The sequence below is a fragment of the Microtus oregoni genome, unplaced genomic scaffold (genome assembly GCF_018167655.1).
Source record: "Microtus oregoni isolate MIOR12 unplaced genomic scaffold, Mior012 000008F_ref0000371, whole genome shotgun sequence".
In the NCBI taxonomy this organism is placed as follows: domain Eukaryota; kingdom Metazoa; phylum Chordata; class Mammalia; order Rodentia; family Cricetidae; genus Microtus; species Microtus oregoni.
The window spans coordinates 30,924,427-30,941,265 of NW_024543067.1; the positions used below are offsets into that span (position 1 = coordinate 30,924,427).

General features: G+C 41.0%; 1 protein-coding gene across 4 annotated transcripts in view; it reads left to right on the forward strand.

Annotated features, from left to right (window-relative positions):
• The first annotated feature begins 1,767 nt into the window (after positions 1 to 1,767).
• Mtmr2 (myotubularin related protein 2) overlaps positions 1,768 to 16,839 on the forward strand; it is a 55,556-nt gene continuing 40,484 nt past the window's right edge. The window contains exons 1-2 of one of the 4 annotated variants that reach the window (XM_041656888.1): positions 1,772 to 2,022; positions 7,709 to 7,779. Coding sequence is in view for 2 of the 4 variants with exons in the window: in XM_041656887.1 (XP_041512821.1) it covers positions 1,943 to 2,022 (80 nt within the window). In the remaining 2 variants the exon portion in view is untranslated. Of the gene's footprint in view, positions 2,023 to 2,178; positions 2,319 to 7,708; positions 7,780 to 16,839 lie in introns of those variants that run through there. The other 3 variants (XM_041656887.1, XM_041656886.1, XM_041656891.1) reach the window with 3 other exon arrangements.

The following is a 16,839-nucleotide window of genomic DNA, read 5'->3' on the forward strand; positions in this document are numbered from 1 at the left end:
ACCCCACCTATTTGCCTGCAAAATTCCCTACCCCTGAAGTATAAAAGCCTTATCTTCCCCACTTCCATGGCTGATTTTTAAACCCCATCTTTAGTTGAGACAGCCCATGTACAGAAATAAAAGCGTTGCTTTAATTAATTGCTTAATTAATTTAGCCATGATAACTTGGGTCAGGGATCTTTCTCCTCCAATCTGTGGAATTAACATAACATATTCATTCTTTCATGTAGAACACAATTCAGATAGGTTGATCTTGTGAGTAATATTCTTTCAAACTGTTGAGGTTTTGGATATGAGATATCTTCTACAGGCTATGTCTCTAAAGGTTAGGCTGTCAGCTGATAGTGTCACTGGGGGGCAGTGTGAACTTGGAGGAGGGGAGTAGTTGAGTCTCCTTTAAATGTGGACTGGAATCCTCCCCTTTTCTCTCCCTCTGTTTCTCCTTTCTGGACACCTGGAGATGAGCAGATTTTTCTACATGTTCCCAGCTAGGATGTTCTCTTTTATTTCAGCCTTAAAAAAAAAAAAAAAAAAAAAAAAAGGAGCCTAGTGGCCATGGCCTGGAATCTTTGAAATCATCAGTCAAAATAAGTCTTTCATTAGGTAGACTGTCACAGTAATGGAAAACTAACCCACAAATTATTTCCTTGCTTCTAAAAATTAAAATTTTCTTTAAAAAAATCAAGTAATTGTATTAAATCTAATTTGCATCAGCACAATTATATTTATCCTAGCAAGTAATTTTTAAAAGATTCTCTAATTCATAAAAAAATTTTTTGCCTTAATTTGACTCTCCATATGTGTGAGAGACTAAAGCGGAGTCAGGTAGAAACCTTCCTCTAGTATTACCCATCTTGTATCCTGAGTAACAGAAAGTCACTGGCATCCACAGTCCCCTTTACCCAGATCCTGCTCCCTTATCAAACTCCATCTCCACACTCCCTTCCTGCTTTGCAGGGGAATCTGAAGGAGCACGGGATCTGGAGAGGTAAGTCCTCTGTTTCAAACACTGCATCCAGCAGTGTTTGTGTCTAGTTCTTTTTGAGAATCTCCCAGTCTCCCCCACTCTCTCTTCCTTGCTGTCCACGTGCCTGTCAGTCACAGACCCACTCCCAAGCCACACTGACCCACACTCTTGTCACAAGGGGCCTGAAAACTTCAACTCCATCCCCATTCTCCTCTGTATAATGATGGTCAGAGGTGGAAAGAAATCCCTCCGCTTCCCCACTTAGGGTGGGGGTGGGGAGCAGCTGGTGGTACCTTTCTCCTATCAACCATTTGTTACTGGTCTGTGATCCTTTAGCTTTCGCTCATATTAAATTTGTTAAGATTGTTTATATGCGTGCTCCGTCCTAGACAAGCCTTGTTCTAGGCGGTTTACGTCTACAACTCACTCACATAGAAGGAAGCTGGTGTAAATGCAACAGGAGGCAGTGGAATCTGAGTCTGCTTTGCTTCACAACGGATTCTCAAGTATGCTGTACCTTTTGCTATCTCTAACCTTATTTTTCAATACTCTTAGCCCTGGATCTCCCCAGGTCTCTCCTTCATCCCCCAGTCAGCCCACGTTCTTCTACTTTTCTCGACTCCACCGCTTCCAAGGCTTCGCATCCTTGCGTCTTCTCTATGATATACGGGTGTTCCCTTCCCTCTAAAAATTTTCCTCTCAGCTCAAAGTCTCCACCCGGCTGGCCGACTCCCTCTCCTCACGCAGATCTTGCGCTGGGCTGCCAGGGCGCATGCGCAAGGCCCGGCTCCGCAGGGCCAGGGGTCCCGGCTCCCAAGAGCCCCCGCGCGCGGTGCAGGCTGGGGGAACATGGCCGCTTCCGGTCCCGCATTGTGGCTGGTGCTAGGCTGACCGCGGCCGAGGCCCTGTGCGCTCCTCCCTGTGCATCTGTCGCCCGCGGCCGCAGAGGGTGCGGCGGCCTCCTGTTCTCGCGCCATGGAGAAGAGCTCGAGCTGCGAGAGTCTCGGCGCGCGGCCCCCGGCGGCACGGCCACCCAGTGAGGACTCACTGTCCAGGTGGGGACGGAGGCCGGGGCAGGCGGGCGGAAGGAGAGGAGAGGCCAGCGGAGGCCGGCGGAGGGGCAGGGGCCGCTGGAGAGATGGAAGGGGCAGAGTTGTGCGGGGACGGAGAGGCCGGAGCCTTGAAGAGGGGGAAGCCGCGGACAGCCGGTGCGGGGATGGAGAGTCCGGCCGAGCCTTGGCTCCTCGGCAGTTTCTCTATGGCCTCTACTCTTCTCATCCCTACCCACTTTCCGCTCGTCGAGGTTGCTCCAGTTGTGTTTGAGGATACAGCGTTTTAACTTTAACAGGAGGTCTGTTGTCAAGGGCTTGGTATTTTCACTCTTCTGCCCTCCTTGTCACTGAGTTTGGGGGCCACCACGTCACCAGACAAGTGGCGTTTGGGGACACTCTGGGACAAGTATGCTTGGGACACAGCCTCACAGAGCCAGTGTCTTAGCTTAAACATCAGTGATATTACCAACGTACTGTGCATTCTATGTGGTGTTTGTTTGGAACTCTCTTTAGAGAATCGCTTCATTATAGGAACGTTTTAGCATCGTTTTAGCTTAATGGAGACAGTCACAGGTGATTCTAATGTACAGGCAGGGCAGACTATGCTATTTCTACTAGTGTATTTTAGCTCAAGTTTTGTTAGTCTACGAAGGACTGCAGGTAAAGTTTGGATGTCTGTCTCGTCACTCTAACGTTGTACTTTGTTTTTTGTTTTTATTCAGAGCGCAAATAAATTTTCTTATGAATTCGCCTTCGTACACTCTACAAAATAATCTTTTATAGTGCTTCATGCATCGCACAGTTTCTTTCACCCAGTAGATTGATAAATTGAGTACTATTTAAAAATTTTTGTGTGTGTTTATGCTTGCATGATTTTATGTATACCACATAAAATGAGACCAGAAGGTCAGAAGGGAATACCAGATTCCCTTAAACTGGAGGGCCAGGCAGATGTGACGTGGGTGCTGGGAACTGAACCCTGGTCTTCTGCAAGAGCATCAAGTGCTCTCACTGCCATCTCATCAAAGTTGACTTAAATTTCTATTGAGTTTAGCTACAAGAAAAATTAAGCAAAAATTATTACTTTCAGTTTGTTGGAAAATAGAAACTGTTTCCTTAGCTGAGCAAAAAAAAAAACTTCAAATTTATAACTGAAGTTGATAAAACACTCATCTCTGATGGTCTCAAATGCTTCTATGATGAGATGAATTTGGATGAAATATTATGTCTGAACAGTTAAATAGTTAATAGATAGTGTATTTTTGTCCTTTCTGGGAAGAATATATAAAGAAAATGAACACTATAGCTCATTTCAAGATCCCTTTGTTTTGGTTTGGAGCCTGTCCTGGAACTCGCTCTGTAGACCAGGCTGGCCTCGAACTCTCAGAGATCTGTCTGTCTTTGCCTCCCGAGTGCTGGGATTAAAGGGATCCATTGTTTCTTTAAAAGAACATACTCTGTTGAAGTTGGTTTAAAGGGTTTGGAATGTCTGTAGTTCCTACTAAAAGTGTGTTGTCTTGATGAAGTGTGATGGGTTTTTTTTTAGAGTTGTGCTGGTTTAACTTTCCTTCTGGGTCAGCATAGATCTGACTGATCTTTTTGGCTGTAGAAGACCATTTATTTTTCTTTATTCAGATAGTTTCTAATGAACTGTAGTAAGCAGTGTTTGTGTTGAATCTTGCTTTGTATGGCCCTCTTTAGGCAGATCTTGCCTACTCTGCACACACGTAGCCCCCTCCCCGCCAGGGTGTTGAGACAAACTTTACTTTATCGTACTGGTCATCTAACTGTTTCTATAATTTTACTTTTGTTGGTCTCACTCTGATTCTTGGTGTAAGTAGGACTCAACGGATTATAAATATAAATACGTCCTTGCATAGGCCAGTTGTGAAGGCTGGGACAGACCTGTCCTTCAGCAATGTATTGTACTATTTTACCACCTACATTTAGTTTCTGTCTTCCAGGCTGTTAACTGTAGATTGCACTGTCTGAGTAGGTTTCTTTGATGTCTGCTTTTTACAGTGTGTCGTCAGATGCTGTCTATCTAGTAGGTGCTCTGAACATTGAAACAAAGGAACGTTGATGTATGCTCACCACTGGTCTTGTTGGTTGTCCTCATTCGGAGGATTAAAAGGGACTCTCTCCTGTTGTGACTGACCTGAACAGTTTGACCTCAGGTTCATCCTCAGCTTTCTTGTCTGCGAAGCACTGGTGTGGTCTTTACTGACAGCATATTCTCTCTTCTATGCAAGGTCCTATCCATGTGTCCTCCCCTTGTTTGTCATCCTTCAATCTTGATCACTTTGACTCCCTATTCTCTAATTTTCCATGCCAGTCACTTTAATGTGTCTTTTTTTCCTCACCGCATATTCTTGAGCTGTAGTTATTCTGGGTAATACTTGCTTGTCTCTGGTTATTTTGATTTATCAGTTGTTTTCTAGTTGATAAATAATTTAGCATGCATACTCCATGCCCCACTAACTTTCATTAACAAAACAAGATTTACACACACACACACAACTGATTGCTTTTTCTTTGGGGTGGGGAGGACGGCTCACTGTGTAGCCCAGTCTGGCCTTGAACTAAAAAATTTTCTGCCTTAGTCTCCTGTGTGTTGTGATTACAGGTGTGCACTATCCTACCCTTCAACTTAATTGCATTTTTAAAGTTGCATATCTTTCTTAAAACTATGATCATTTGAAATAGTGAATCCTGGGCTACTGTTTCTGTGGATTTTAATTATAGTCTAAGGTGGTAAAGAGTTTCCGGGATGCCGAAAGCATATTTTGTTACAAAATCTCATCTGTAGTTTTAGCTTGAAAGTGATATGTTGGTAGGAAGTATCTTTCAGATTTTTTCGGTAGTGATGGGTTTATATCATCACATCCTTACCCATTCAGTGGTGTGTTTTCTGGGGCAGCTGGCCAGAAGTAGTGTTAGAAGTTACAGCTTCAGGACAGAGTGACTGTCTGGTTGAGTGTCTCCTTTGGCATTGTTACTACTGGCACTGAGTCAGTACTGATTGTAGTGGTAATCTAAAAATCATTTTGAAATTTATTATTTCTAGACCATAAAAGAGCTTTAATCTCTATGTAAGGCCCAATATTATTATGAATTTACGAGTACTTATTATCAAGATTTTGTATGAAAGTTAATCCTGAAACTGGGTTTGGGTCCTGTATACTTTGTTGTTGTTTATTAAATCTCATCTTTAGAGGAAATTTTCTGAGTATTATTAATTTTCAGTTGTGAATAACATAAGCCAAAACTGTAGGCTCTAGGACTTTTTCTAAAAATAGGGATCCTAATATAATGCATTATAATATGACACATTTATAAAATTATTATATGGAGAAATAATGTGAGAGCATAAACAAACCAAACCAGCAACCTGACTTGTCCCCAAGGGAAGGCAATAACTCTGGAGGGCACATTGGTTCAGAAGGCAGGAAGTTTATTTTGGAAAGCTACCAAATTAATGCTATTGTATTAAAAACCACCAGGGCCTAAGATTGCATGTGATTGAGGATTTTGAGTAGTGGAAATTCCCCAACAGATTCTAGAATAGAAGGTTTTTCATTTTTAGGAAAACTGGCTTTGAATTTGTAAAGTACTTGCTATATTTGTGTCAGGACCTGGACTGATTTCATAAGAAGTCAGGTTAAAAGCGGGGTTCTAAAGGTGGTGATGTCAGAGCACAAGGGACTATGGGAGATGCCCTCCTAATGTAGCCCCTCCTGTCACTCTGTAACACACAACTGGCTGCTGACCCCTGTACTGTGATGGTCACTGGAGGCCACTGAAAGAACAAGTGACCTGACTCCTCGCTGGGTGCACAGGACCCATTGGTAGGAACCACTTTCCTTCACAGACTATGCTTCTGTGAATAACCTTGAGCTCTTTGAGGACTTTCAGTCTCTTTAAAAGACATGCTTTAGCGATCACAAGTTGCTTTTAAGCTACTATCCAGTTGACTCTTGCTTGGTCCTGTGGCCATGGCTAGCTGTAAGACGGTCTAGGATATTAGGTTCTGTAGGCTCTTTTTTAAGGCCTCGTGCTAAGGCAAAGCGTGGAGGTTTTGACTTAAGGAATAGAAGAGAGAGAATATAGGAGACAGGCAGTGATTCTCCCTCACAACAATGAACCATTTAAAAGCAAGAAGCACATTCCTATGATGCTCATACAAGCTGGAAATGCCTCTGATTGCAAGGCAGTGGTCACAACAGAAAATGAGTGGCACCAAAGCCATTAACAAAAACATTTTAACCTTCGCCACATGGTGGTGGTGGTTTTGCAATCTTTTGATCCCATCACTCGGGAGGCAGAGGCAATTCTATGTGAGTTCTCACGGTCAGCCTGGTCTACAGAGCAAGTTTAGGACAGACTCCCAAACTACACAGAGAAACCTGTCTCAAAAATCAGAAAAAGGGGGGAAAAAAGGGAGAAAAAGAAAGGAATGTAGGAAGGAAGAAAGAAAAACAAAACCAAAACACCACCACTACCGCCACCAACAACAAAAAGTCTTAACCTAACTTTACTAACAGTCTACATCTTTCTTAGGATGTGGTTGATTGTTAGTCTGTTCCAGCAGCAATGCTTGCAGAAAGTCAATCACTGTTATTTTAAGTACCAGTGGCACTGGCCAGACAGGGGCTAGGGACGCTTGAGAGTTTCCATACAACTTACAGATTGTAAGGGATGTGGTGATAATAGCATCAAGGTCCTGAGGAAACTAGTCCTCAGGGCTCTGCTTCTCTGAGACACACCCACCATGATTATGCTAACCAGTGAGAGTTTTCTGTGAGTTCCAAAGCTGCTTGCTGTTCCTCTCCATGGTTCCTGATGGCAGCAAATGAGTGGCTGTTCAGGCAGTTTTATGTGTCTCACCTCAAGTTTGCGCTTCTGTAGAAAGGACAATAATTGATGGACCAGTGACTTTGGGCCATAGTTTTCTTAAACTAAGCAAAGATACCTGCCTGTAAAGGTAAAAAATAAAGTTAATCTTATTTTATTAATATTAAAAAACATTCGCTATATCAAAAGGGGTAACAAAAATAGAAACATTCAGGGTAAGTTTTGCTTTTCACATGATAGTTGTTACAATAGCAAATTAATAGAGTTAATAAACAACATAATGTAAACAATAGCCCTGAATGTTTGTTGTAGGCTTACTATATGCTGTGACGCTAGGTTACTTAGGTGCTCTTCTCACGTAAGTCTATATTAGCTTGACAGTATTAAATTTTCCGTTTTATAGATAAGAAAACTGAAGATAGAGTGGATTGTCCTTGGAGTCCAAGTCTGTCTGGCTTCAGGGTCTGTATGACACAGAAGTGATTGTACCTGAAGATTAGGTGCCTGAGGTTCAGACAGCTTTGCAGTTAGAGGACAGTTCCTATACAGATTGACACTGGCCATGTTCCCTGTGGAGAAACGGGAAGTCACGTTGGTGAACTGGGGATTTTCTTTAGCTTTGAGTATTTCTTCTTCCATACAGAAAGCAAGGTGCTGGTGTCGTATAGTTTTCATTTGCAACGACAGTTTTCTGTTTTGAAGATCACATGAAGTATGCAAGGGAAGCCTTTCCCCCTCTTTCCCTGCCCCTGAGACTTTGCACAGTCATTTAAAATACTTAACTCTGGGCTCATTCAGTGTCTGAACCCCTAAGTTCCTTTGTGTTTGTTTACAGTTAATGTGTTAAGAGCCATTGACATTTGAAGATCATCAGAAGTGAAGATAAAAGATCTCAAAAATTATAATGTAAGTGAATGGGAAACTATGAAAAATGGACAGACATAATTGCCAGTATATCTTTGGAATCTGATGTTATCCCAAATGAAATGTGTGCACATGAGTAATCAGTGACTTCAAACTTTAATCTCAGTTCCATGTCTGGTCCAGAACATCCTGTGATTTCTTGTACCTGGGAAGAGCAGTCATTAAGTTTTAGTCACCCAGTAATTTTCCATTAGACTTTGGGGCACAGGGGTGCTTCTGTGTACTTCCTCCCTTTTCTTCCTTTGAAGTTTGATGTGAGAACAGGATGAATAGGGTACCAATTGCAATTATGTGGAGACTTTGTTTTTTGGCAGTAGATACGTATGTGGTTTATGTTGCTGCCATGTTGTATGTCTTAGTCATAGAGAGGACAGTTAGAGGCAGGTCGTCTCCTCCCTTTCCCACCTGTTCCTTTCTTCTCTGATTCTTCTGTGAGGATTCACTATGTATTACTCTATGGGCTAGATCCTACATTTTTATTTCCCTCCTGAGAGTCTAACATAGCCCAGTCTGGCCTCAAACTCACTTTGTCTCTGAGGGTGGGCATGACTTCTGATCCTCTTGCTTCTATTTCCCGGGCACCAGGACTACAGGAGAGTGTCATAGCACTTGGTTTATGGGATTCTTCAGATTGATTTCTGGACTTTTTAAATGTGAGGCAAACTCTCTACCAATTAGTTCTGAATTCTTGATAACGATGCTGTGATAGATAGCTATATTACAGTTAGGTCCATTAGCATCTCTCTGAAAAAGATGCTCTGGAGACGGCACATTCTAGTTAGGTGGTGCTTGGTGAACACTTAGTTTGCAGTTTCTAGCCAGTTCTGGATCATTGGGAACAGATCCAAGGATCTGTACTGAAGCTTGAGATCCGTTAGTTCAGATCCATTTTGTACTCTCAGTCCACTCCAAGTTTGCAGATGATGGAAAGATGTTGGGAAGTTTATTGATCCAGTTAATTTGGGGAGACTGGGAAAGCTTAGTGTTTTTTCTCCAAAGTCTTCATGGGTCATGTTGTATTTTTTGTTTGGCTAGACAGCCTCACTGTCCTTCATGTTTATAGGCCCCTCCTCTGTCTTAGATGTTAGTTAGCATCATGACCATTGTCCCTGGAAAAACCCAGAAGCCGCGGATGTATCATTTTCCTGAAGATTGCACACTTTCTCAGTCTTTAGCCACATGTATGGCTAATTCTGATTTTGAAATTATTGGGTAATAATTTTGATGGAGAGAGAACACTTCTTTTTAATGTTAGATAGTCATACTCTTGTCTGGATTGAGTGTCCTATACTTTTGAAGATCTTCACTCTTTTTAGAGTATGTAAGTGGGAGGTGCAGGCTAGCTGTGCTGTGAGCAACTCTGTTTATTGTTTGTCTTCCTTTGGGCTCTGTGAAGCAGTGTTGGAGTCATTGAGTTTACAGAGGTTGCCTTTTAAATTAATTGTATTGTAGTATTTTGTCACAGTGTATTTGTAACACATTGGCATTTATTGACAACTTTAAGGAATGTTTTGAACCATACATTTGGAGTTAATTTTTTTATTTTACATATTTCATATTGTGTCTTACAGTTCCTGAAATATACCTTGTATTTTTAAATGAAGTTAGTTCCGTTTTTAAAAAAATATCCTGTAGTGTTGGAATTATAAGAAAGTTAGATTACTAATGTTACTACTCAATTTCTGAGTGTTTTGAGATATGTCTTAGTTTAAGGATGCTTTTCACGTGTTAATAATTTGCTTTTGTGATGTGGGAGACCAAGCCTAGGCTAGGCTTGCTCATGCTCAAAGTGCTTGTTTAAGTAGCTGTTCATCTCTATACATTCATTATCCTTGGCTTTCCAGATGCCAATTCCATTATCATTGATGTTGTACCCATAGGCTCAAATTTGCAAATAGATCATCTCCAGAAAGGGACTTAGCCTGGGAATGTAGCTCATTGGTAGAACAGTGTTGGGCATTCACAGGTTCAGTCTCCAGCATCATAAAGGAAAAAGAAAGAAAAAAGAACTTTATTATGTAGTGTTAATTCCCTTCCAAAGGAATTGACTTAAGAAATTTCATACATGCTGAAAGATACTTGGGAATGACACTGTATTTCTTGGATGACCTGGGAAATGTGTGGAAACCTAGAATGTCACAGCTGTCACTTCCGGAGTTGCCCTAGTATTTATTGTATTTATTTAATTGTATAAATTCAATTTAACTTAAATGTTTGCCATTGATTTAGTTTAAAATCAGAATGAAAAATGTACACACTGGTCTCTTGACTTGTTTCTTATTTCTTGCGCTCAGATTTTACTAAGTATTTAAGCATGTTATTAAAGTAATCTTTACACAAATAACCTAAATTCTTTCATTATATAAGAGTCTGTGATGTTTTCTACTTGACAGGATCTAGAATCCCCTGGAAGAAGGGCACTTGGCTTGCCTGTGGGGAATTATCTTGATTATGTTATTCCATGTGGGAAGACCCTTTTTTTAAAATATTTATTTATTTATTTATTATGTATACAATATTCTGTCTGTATGCCTGAAGGCCAGTTGTGGGCGCCAGACGTCTTTACAGATGGTTGTGAGCCACCATGTGGTTGCTGGTAATTGAACTCAGGACCTTTGGAAGAGCAGGCAATGCTCTTAACCACTGAGCCATCTCTCCAGCCCCCTGGGAAGACCCTTTTTAATAGAGGTTAGGACTACTCTCTGGGCAAGGTTACATAAGATGGAGAAAGTGAACTGAGCTCCAGGACATGCATTTCTGCTTCTTGACTCTGGATGTGAGGAACCTACTGTTTCTGACTCCTTAAATTGATTTGTCAGGTCTTTTATCACAGCAACAGAACAAGGAACTGGAACAGAGTCTTAGTGATCAGTCCGTTCAGGCCATCACCTTCAATACACAAAACACTCAAGGATACTGTATTGGAAGACTTCTTCCAGGAACTAGTCACAAGAAAATGATTAACAAATAAATAAATAAATGAGTATCCACTCGTCTGTTCGGTCTAAACCCAGTAGCTAATAAGCGTGCAACTAGATGTCGGTTTTATAGTTGCACAGCTCTTTTCCTTGTGCAGTCTGTGGTTTCTCAAGATCCCTGATGATAGATAACAGACTCAAAATTTTACAGTGTCCCTACTAATGAAAGATGGAACTGGAATTTGGATTTTCGCAAAACTGCTCTGCTGTTTACAAAGTGCTCTCCCAATATAAACTGTAGAGGGGAGTGGTGAAAGTTCCTGGGGTGTACATTTTGCTGAATAAAAGAAATTTCTTGTTGGAAAGCTGATGTCAGGCTCAGTCAGCCCCATTACATCTAGCTACAAAGATTTCCCTTCGTCTAGGTCGTCTCTTTCTCTGTTCATTTAAGACTACCTCAGAAAAGTAAAGTAAAAAAGACTTTCCTCAGTCCTGTCATAAAACAGAAAAAATGAAAAAAGCAAGCTAGTAGTTATGACTTTAATGGCCTGTTACTCTACCAACCAGCTAGTCTGGAATATAGGGAGCCGCGTTCAAAAGTTGGTGCACACCATTGTTGGGAGTCATAACTCAGGTATTAAGTTTTCCAGGCTCTAAGAGGATGGGGTATGGTGTGTGCTTTCTTAGTGGTGGGAAAACAAGCAAACACAACCCAACTCCACTTCCTCATCTTCACCCAACACTTTGAAGTCTGTGGAAAGTTAGTTAATTGGAAGGACAGTGACTTATGAGTAATGTGTGCTTGTCCTGGGAAAGTACCTGCATAGCCTAAGGAGTGAATGACACCAGTTCATTTAACAATGAATTCACATTTGCCTGTAGCATGAGGAGATTATACAAAATGTCACTTATTAAGACACAAATGAGGGCTGAGGAGGTAACTTGGGTCAAGAACACTTGTTGCTCTTGCAGAGGACTCAGGTTCAGCCGTCAGCACCTACATGGCAGTTACACCCATCCGTAACTCCAGTTCCAGGGGATCCAACATCCTCTTCTGACCTCTGCAGGCATTAGACATGCGTATGGTGCACAGATGCACATGCAAGTAAAACATGCACACAAAGTAGACAGATGTGTGGAGTCTCATGTGCATGTGTTCTCTGTGCTTGCTGAGGTCAGTGTTGCCCAGATCGAAGCTTTACTAAGCTGACTCTAGGTAGCATGAATTATAATCAGAAAAATTCAGTTTAGATTATTTCTCTCTGCTAACTTATATGTGAGGAGCTTTCCCTGTAGGCTATACATGTAGTCCACTTAAGTACTAGCTTAAGCTGCTCTCTGAGCATGTAAAAATCATTTCAAATCAATGTTTTTTTAATAAAATACACTTTGAGTTAAGTTATGTTAGTGCTGCTGTGGCTGCCGGGCTGGTGCTGGTGCTTAGCCCAGACCTGGCCTTACCCCACCTCCTGTTGACACTTTGATTACAATGCTTTGGTGCTTACCAGTTCTGTCAAACCATACTGTGGGAAAACAAGTCTTGCAGGCTGTTATCAGTATAAATTAGCTATTAGATTTATGTTGGAACTAACAGATCACATGCACTGAATTGATCTGGAAATAAAATGATACCAATATAACTGTGTGTCCTGGATGACCTGTTCTTACTTTGTTCTCTAAATGAAGATTCATTTCTGTCATACAGTGTGATAGCACATTGTTTCTGACACCTCTCTTGTCCTGTAGATTGGTGACATTTAAACATCAGAGCTGGCATAGCATTTTAACAGGACACAGTACTGTGTTATATATAGTGAGGTATCCTCTGTTTTGGAGACAGATATTCTGACAGTAAGTTTTTGTGTTGCAAAGCACACTGCAGGCTTTTATTACTTTAGTAAAATTTTCAGCATGATGACTAACAAGCACAAGCTCATACAATGGTTAGGAAGGACACTGCAGTCCATTGTGTGGGTGCTGAGAGCAAAATTAGCATTCCTAGAAAAGCTTTCTCCCAGTCAGAATACAGAATACATTCTTTAATATTTGTGGGCGACAGCATTATTAGGAAGAAAACATTCTGAAGGTACCTCTCCTTTTCATGGGATACTCACGAAAAATGGAATTGTCAGTGAGAGAAGCTGTTTAAACAAGGCAAGTGGTTTAGATCTTACTTTAACAACAGTGGTCAGCTGAGCCTGGGGCGTGGAAGAAACATGGCCGACAGATCATGAACCCTCTTGAGACTTGTTTATGAGGACTGAAAAGCAGGTGACATGATCTAACTTTCTGGGCTGTTTTGAGTTAAGCATGTGTGATGCTAGTAACGTTTCTAGTGTCTCCGATGTTCACGCTTACGAATAGTGGGTTAGCAGGAATCGGGCATGAATATTGGAATCTGTTAGTGCTTGGATTTTATTTTCTGTCTGTTATTGTTGAGTGCTGCTAGTGATGAGTGACAAGGATGTAGTATGATTTTATTAACAATCCAGCAAACCAGGTGTCGGAGACAGTACTCTACTGTTGTTTTCATTAAAAGCACTGGTGGTAGACTTGGCCTTGTGATTGAAGCTTGAGTTAGTCTTGAAAGAATTGAAAGTTGTGCATGGAGTGTGTGCGTGAGTGTGTGTGTGTGTGTGTGTGTGCTTTTAAAACTCTCTCCTAATATTTGTACTCTAAGGTTTAGTGTTGACTAGAATTATTTTGAGTTTAGAAATTTGTCAGTTTTCCATTGTACATGAAGACACTTTACAGTGTCAAGCTAGTGAAGATGGACTTTTAGGCCCAACTGTTTAGTTTGATTTTCTTTTTTTAGTGGTTCCTTATATCTCATTTCATCTTGTTACTTTTCTAATATGGAGCTCAATGCAGTTGTTTAACACTTTCTACTAGTTCAATATTAAACACTGCTTTTATATAGTGTCAGCAGTTTATTGTATGGATAAAGAAAGAGCTTAGATTAAGTTGATTGGATTTATTTGTCAGGTGGTGAAACCATGATTCTTGGACTGAAAGCACATGTTTCAGCCACTGGATCCGCTGTCTTATTCTGGGCTTTCCTTGTTTCCTTTACATCTTTTATGAACCTTCATCCTCACTTTGGGCTGTGATGAGATGCCAACGTATCAAACTAGCACCTTGTTAGCCTGCCGGTCTCTAAGACAGTGAGCCTACTTTTTACAATACATGATACACAATAACATATGTTAGTTATGTAGCAGAGGCAGAAGGAAAAGAGATTTAAAAAGTTCCTGCTCCTCAAATGGAGAGAAAGAGGGAGAGAGTAGGAGGGCAGTTAGCTGACCCTGCAGTTGGAGGGAGAATTCCTCAAACTCCGTCTTTCTGGGAAGCTGAGGTAGTGCTTCTAGGTATAGGGATGTTTGAGGTGGTGTATGAATCCTGCTGTCTTCAGACATTATTTTTTTCTTTAGCAGCATTAACAAAAGATGCTTAAGTCTGGTAATGTCTCAGTACTTCCTTAGGTACCCAGAGACGCTGGCATTCATTTGATTAGGAGGGATTTTCTCAATTTGCAAGTTTGTGTATTAACCACTTCTGAAATATGTGTAGCTGGGGGACAGGGGCTCCCAAGTAAAAGAAACCCCAGTAAAATAGAAGTTTCTTTATGTAGTCTTTTTATATTGTTTGGAGAAGGACAGAGAAATTCCCGCCTGCCTATTGGGTTACTGTTCACATCAGTACTGCACTTTGCGGTGGTGAAAGTTTTGAGTGGGACAAGGAAGGGAAAGAACACTGTGGTACCGCAGCGGGCGAGCAGGTGTGTAAGAGCCGTGAGCAGGTGTGTGAGAGCCACTGCGGCAGTAACGGGGTCTGTCTGGTTCTTGTGGATGAAGCACAACCCCTGGCAGGGGTGGGGAGGGCTGGGGACAGAGACTGAGTGCTTTTGCTGCTCTGTGCCTCTCTTACTGTGTATTTGTGTATCTTTTTTCAGAGGTTTGTGGGAAACAGAAATTAGCATTCAAATAACACCAGCTTTATTCTTCTATGTAGGAACTAAAAAGAGTGTAATTTGGGATATAAGGAGAAGAGAACTTAGATTGACTTCCATTTTTTAAAGTAATGCTGAAAATTTAGATAAATGCATTTGTGGTAGGCATTGAGCCCGTGGGTCTTACTTCTACTAGGCCGCACACAGCCATTAAGTTACACCCAGCATGTTTGTGAGTTGTTAATGGCCTTCTTATGGGCTATTATATTAGAGTAAAATAGCAATGCTGTTGTGAGGGTACTCCTCAGAGGAAAAGCTGTCTACGTGAATGCTGTTGTGAGGGTACTCCTCAGAGGAAAAGCTGTCTACATGAATAAAATCGCAATGCTGTTGTGAGGGTACTCCTCAGAGGAAAAGCTGTCTACATGAATAAAACTGCAATGCTGTTGTGAGGGTACTCCTCAGGAAAAGCTGTCTGCATGAATGCTGTAAAGTACAATTGATGTCTTGGACAGTGCTGGCTATTTTCTGACCAGCTTTGCTATAATGTTCATTAATTTCTAAGATTGGTGCTGTTGATGCTTCCTGTCTTGGCATAACATGCTCGCCTCTCTGAAGAGATACATTAATGCTCTGGGGCACGGAGTGTGGTAATCACTTCATTGCAGAACACAGTCAGTTCTGTATTACTTTGAATCTTACTGGTACTGACATGTTATCCAGTAATGGCTTTTAGTATATGTTTACTAAGTGTGTGTATGTGTTTGTATGTTGTGTTTATATATGTGTTGTGTTCATGGGTATGTATTTGTGTTTATATGTGTGTGTTTGTATGTATGTATGTGTATTTATATGTATGTATGTGTATTTATATATGTGTGTGTGTATTTCCATTGACAGATATACAGGAATAGAAGAAGATTGTAATTTTTAATTTAATTTTAGCTCTTAACTCTAATCTTAGTTCTTAACTCTGCTTACTTGGCTTGGGCCAAAAGGTCCACACTGATCGGGAATGAAAAACAAATGCTGCTGCAGATTGAGAACTTTTGCTCGGGGAAATATTCATTATAATTAAAGAACGGTGCTAAGGAACAAGGTTAGCATCTCTCAGATATTGACATTGTGTGTGTGTGTGTGTGTGTGTGTGTGTGTACACATACCGAAGAGGGGAGAGTTGGGAACTATCCACTATCAGGGGCTGAAGAGTTATGAAGACCCTGAAAACTAGTTCAGCACAATGGTTTCAGTGTTTACAACTATGGTTCTCAGCCTCAGTTAGTCTTGAGCTCAGTCTCTCTACTGGCACTGTCTGATCATGGTAACTCTTCTGTTTGCTTTATTTGATGTAGGATTTCATCATTTATCTATAGGCAGGCTAAAACATGCTATTTGCCTCTGCTTTCCAAACTGTAGGGTGACAGGCCTGACAATCCACATCCTGCTAGCTGTTTCTTGATGTTTTGGTTGTGAGCCTAGCCTTTAAAAGATGAGCCATGTCTCTAGCCCCAACTGTTTCTGTAAGAATCAAATTAGAGTTTCACCCATTTTAACTTTACACTTCTGTATTTAACTCCATGGTGGTCAACTAGGGTTTCTAGTTGTTGGGAGGAGTCCTTTTCTCATCTCCGTTAGGTAGAATAATAATGGGTTTGGTATTGCTTGCGAGATAAGGTGCTACACTGTTACATGTGTTATTTTATTTCATCATCATATGTATATGAATAGCTCGTAGCATGGGTAACAACTCAGTAGATATTAAGTAATTTATCCAATAAATTTAAATGTGTGAGTATCTACTGTAATGCCAGCTATTGGGCTAGGCCAGTGTTTATCATTCAAGAAAATTGTTACCCTCCTAAGGAACATTTTTAAAAATACATTTCTCTCTGTTTTGCCCCTTCCCCCCATGCTCACAGAGTGAATATGATTTTATCTACTTTGTTTTGGGATTGAAATAGTAAAGTTTTCATTGATTGTGTTGGTACATGCTTATAGTGCCAGCACTTGAGCAGTGGAGATAGAAGAGTCAGGAATTCAAAGCTAGCCTGGGCTACATGAGACTTTATATTAGAAAACAAAATAACTTTAAATTTTTTTTTGTTGTTTTGTTTGGCCCTACCTCCAAGGACCATTTATTCACACCTATGGCGCTCATGTTCTCCCATTGGGAAT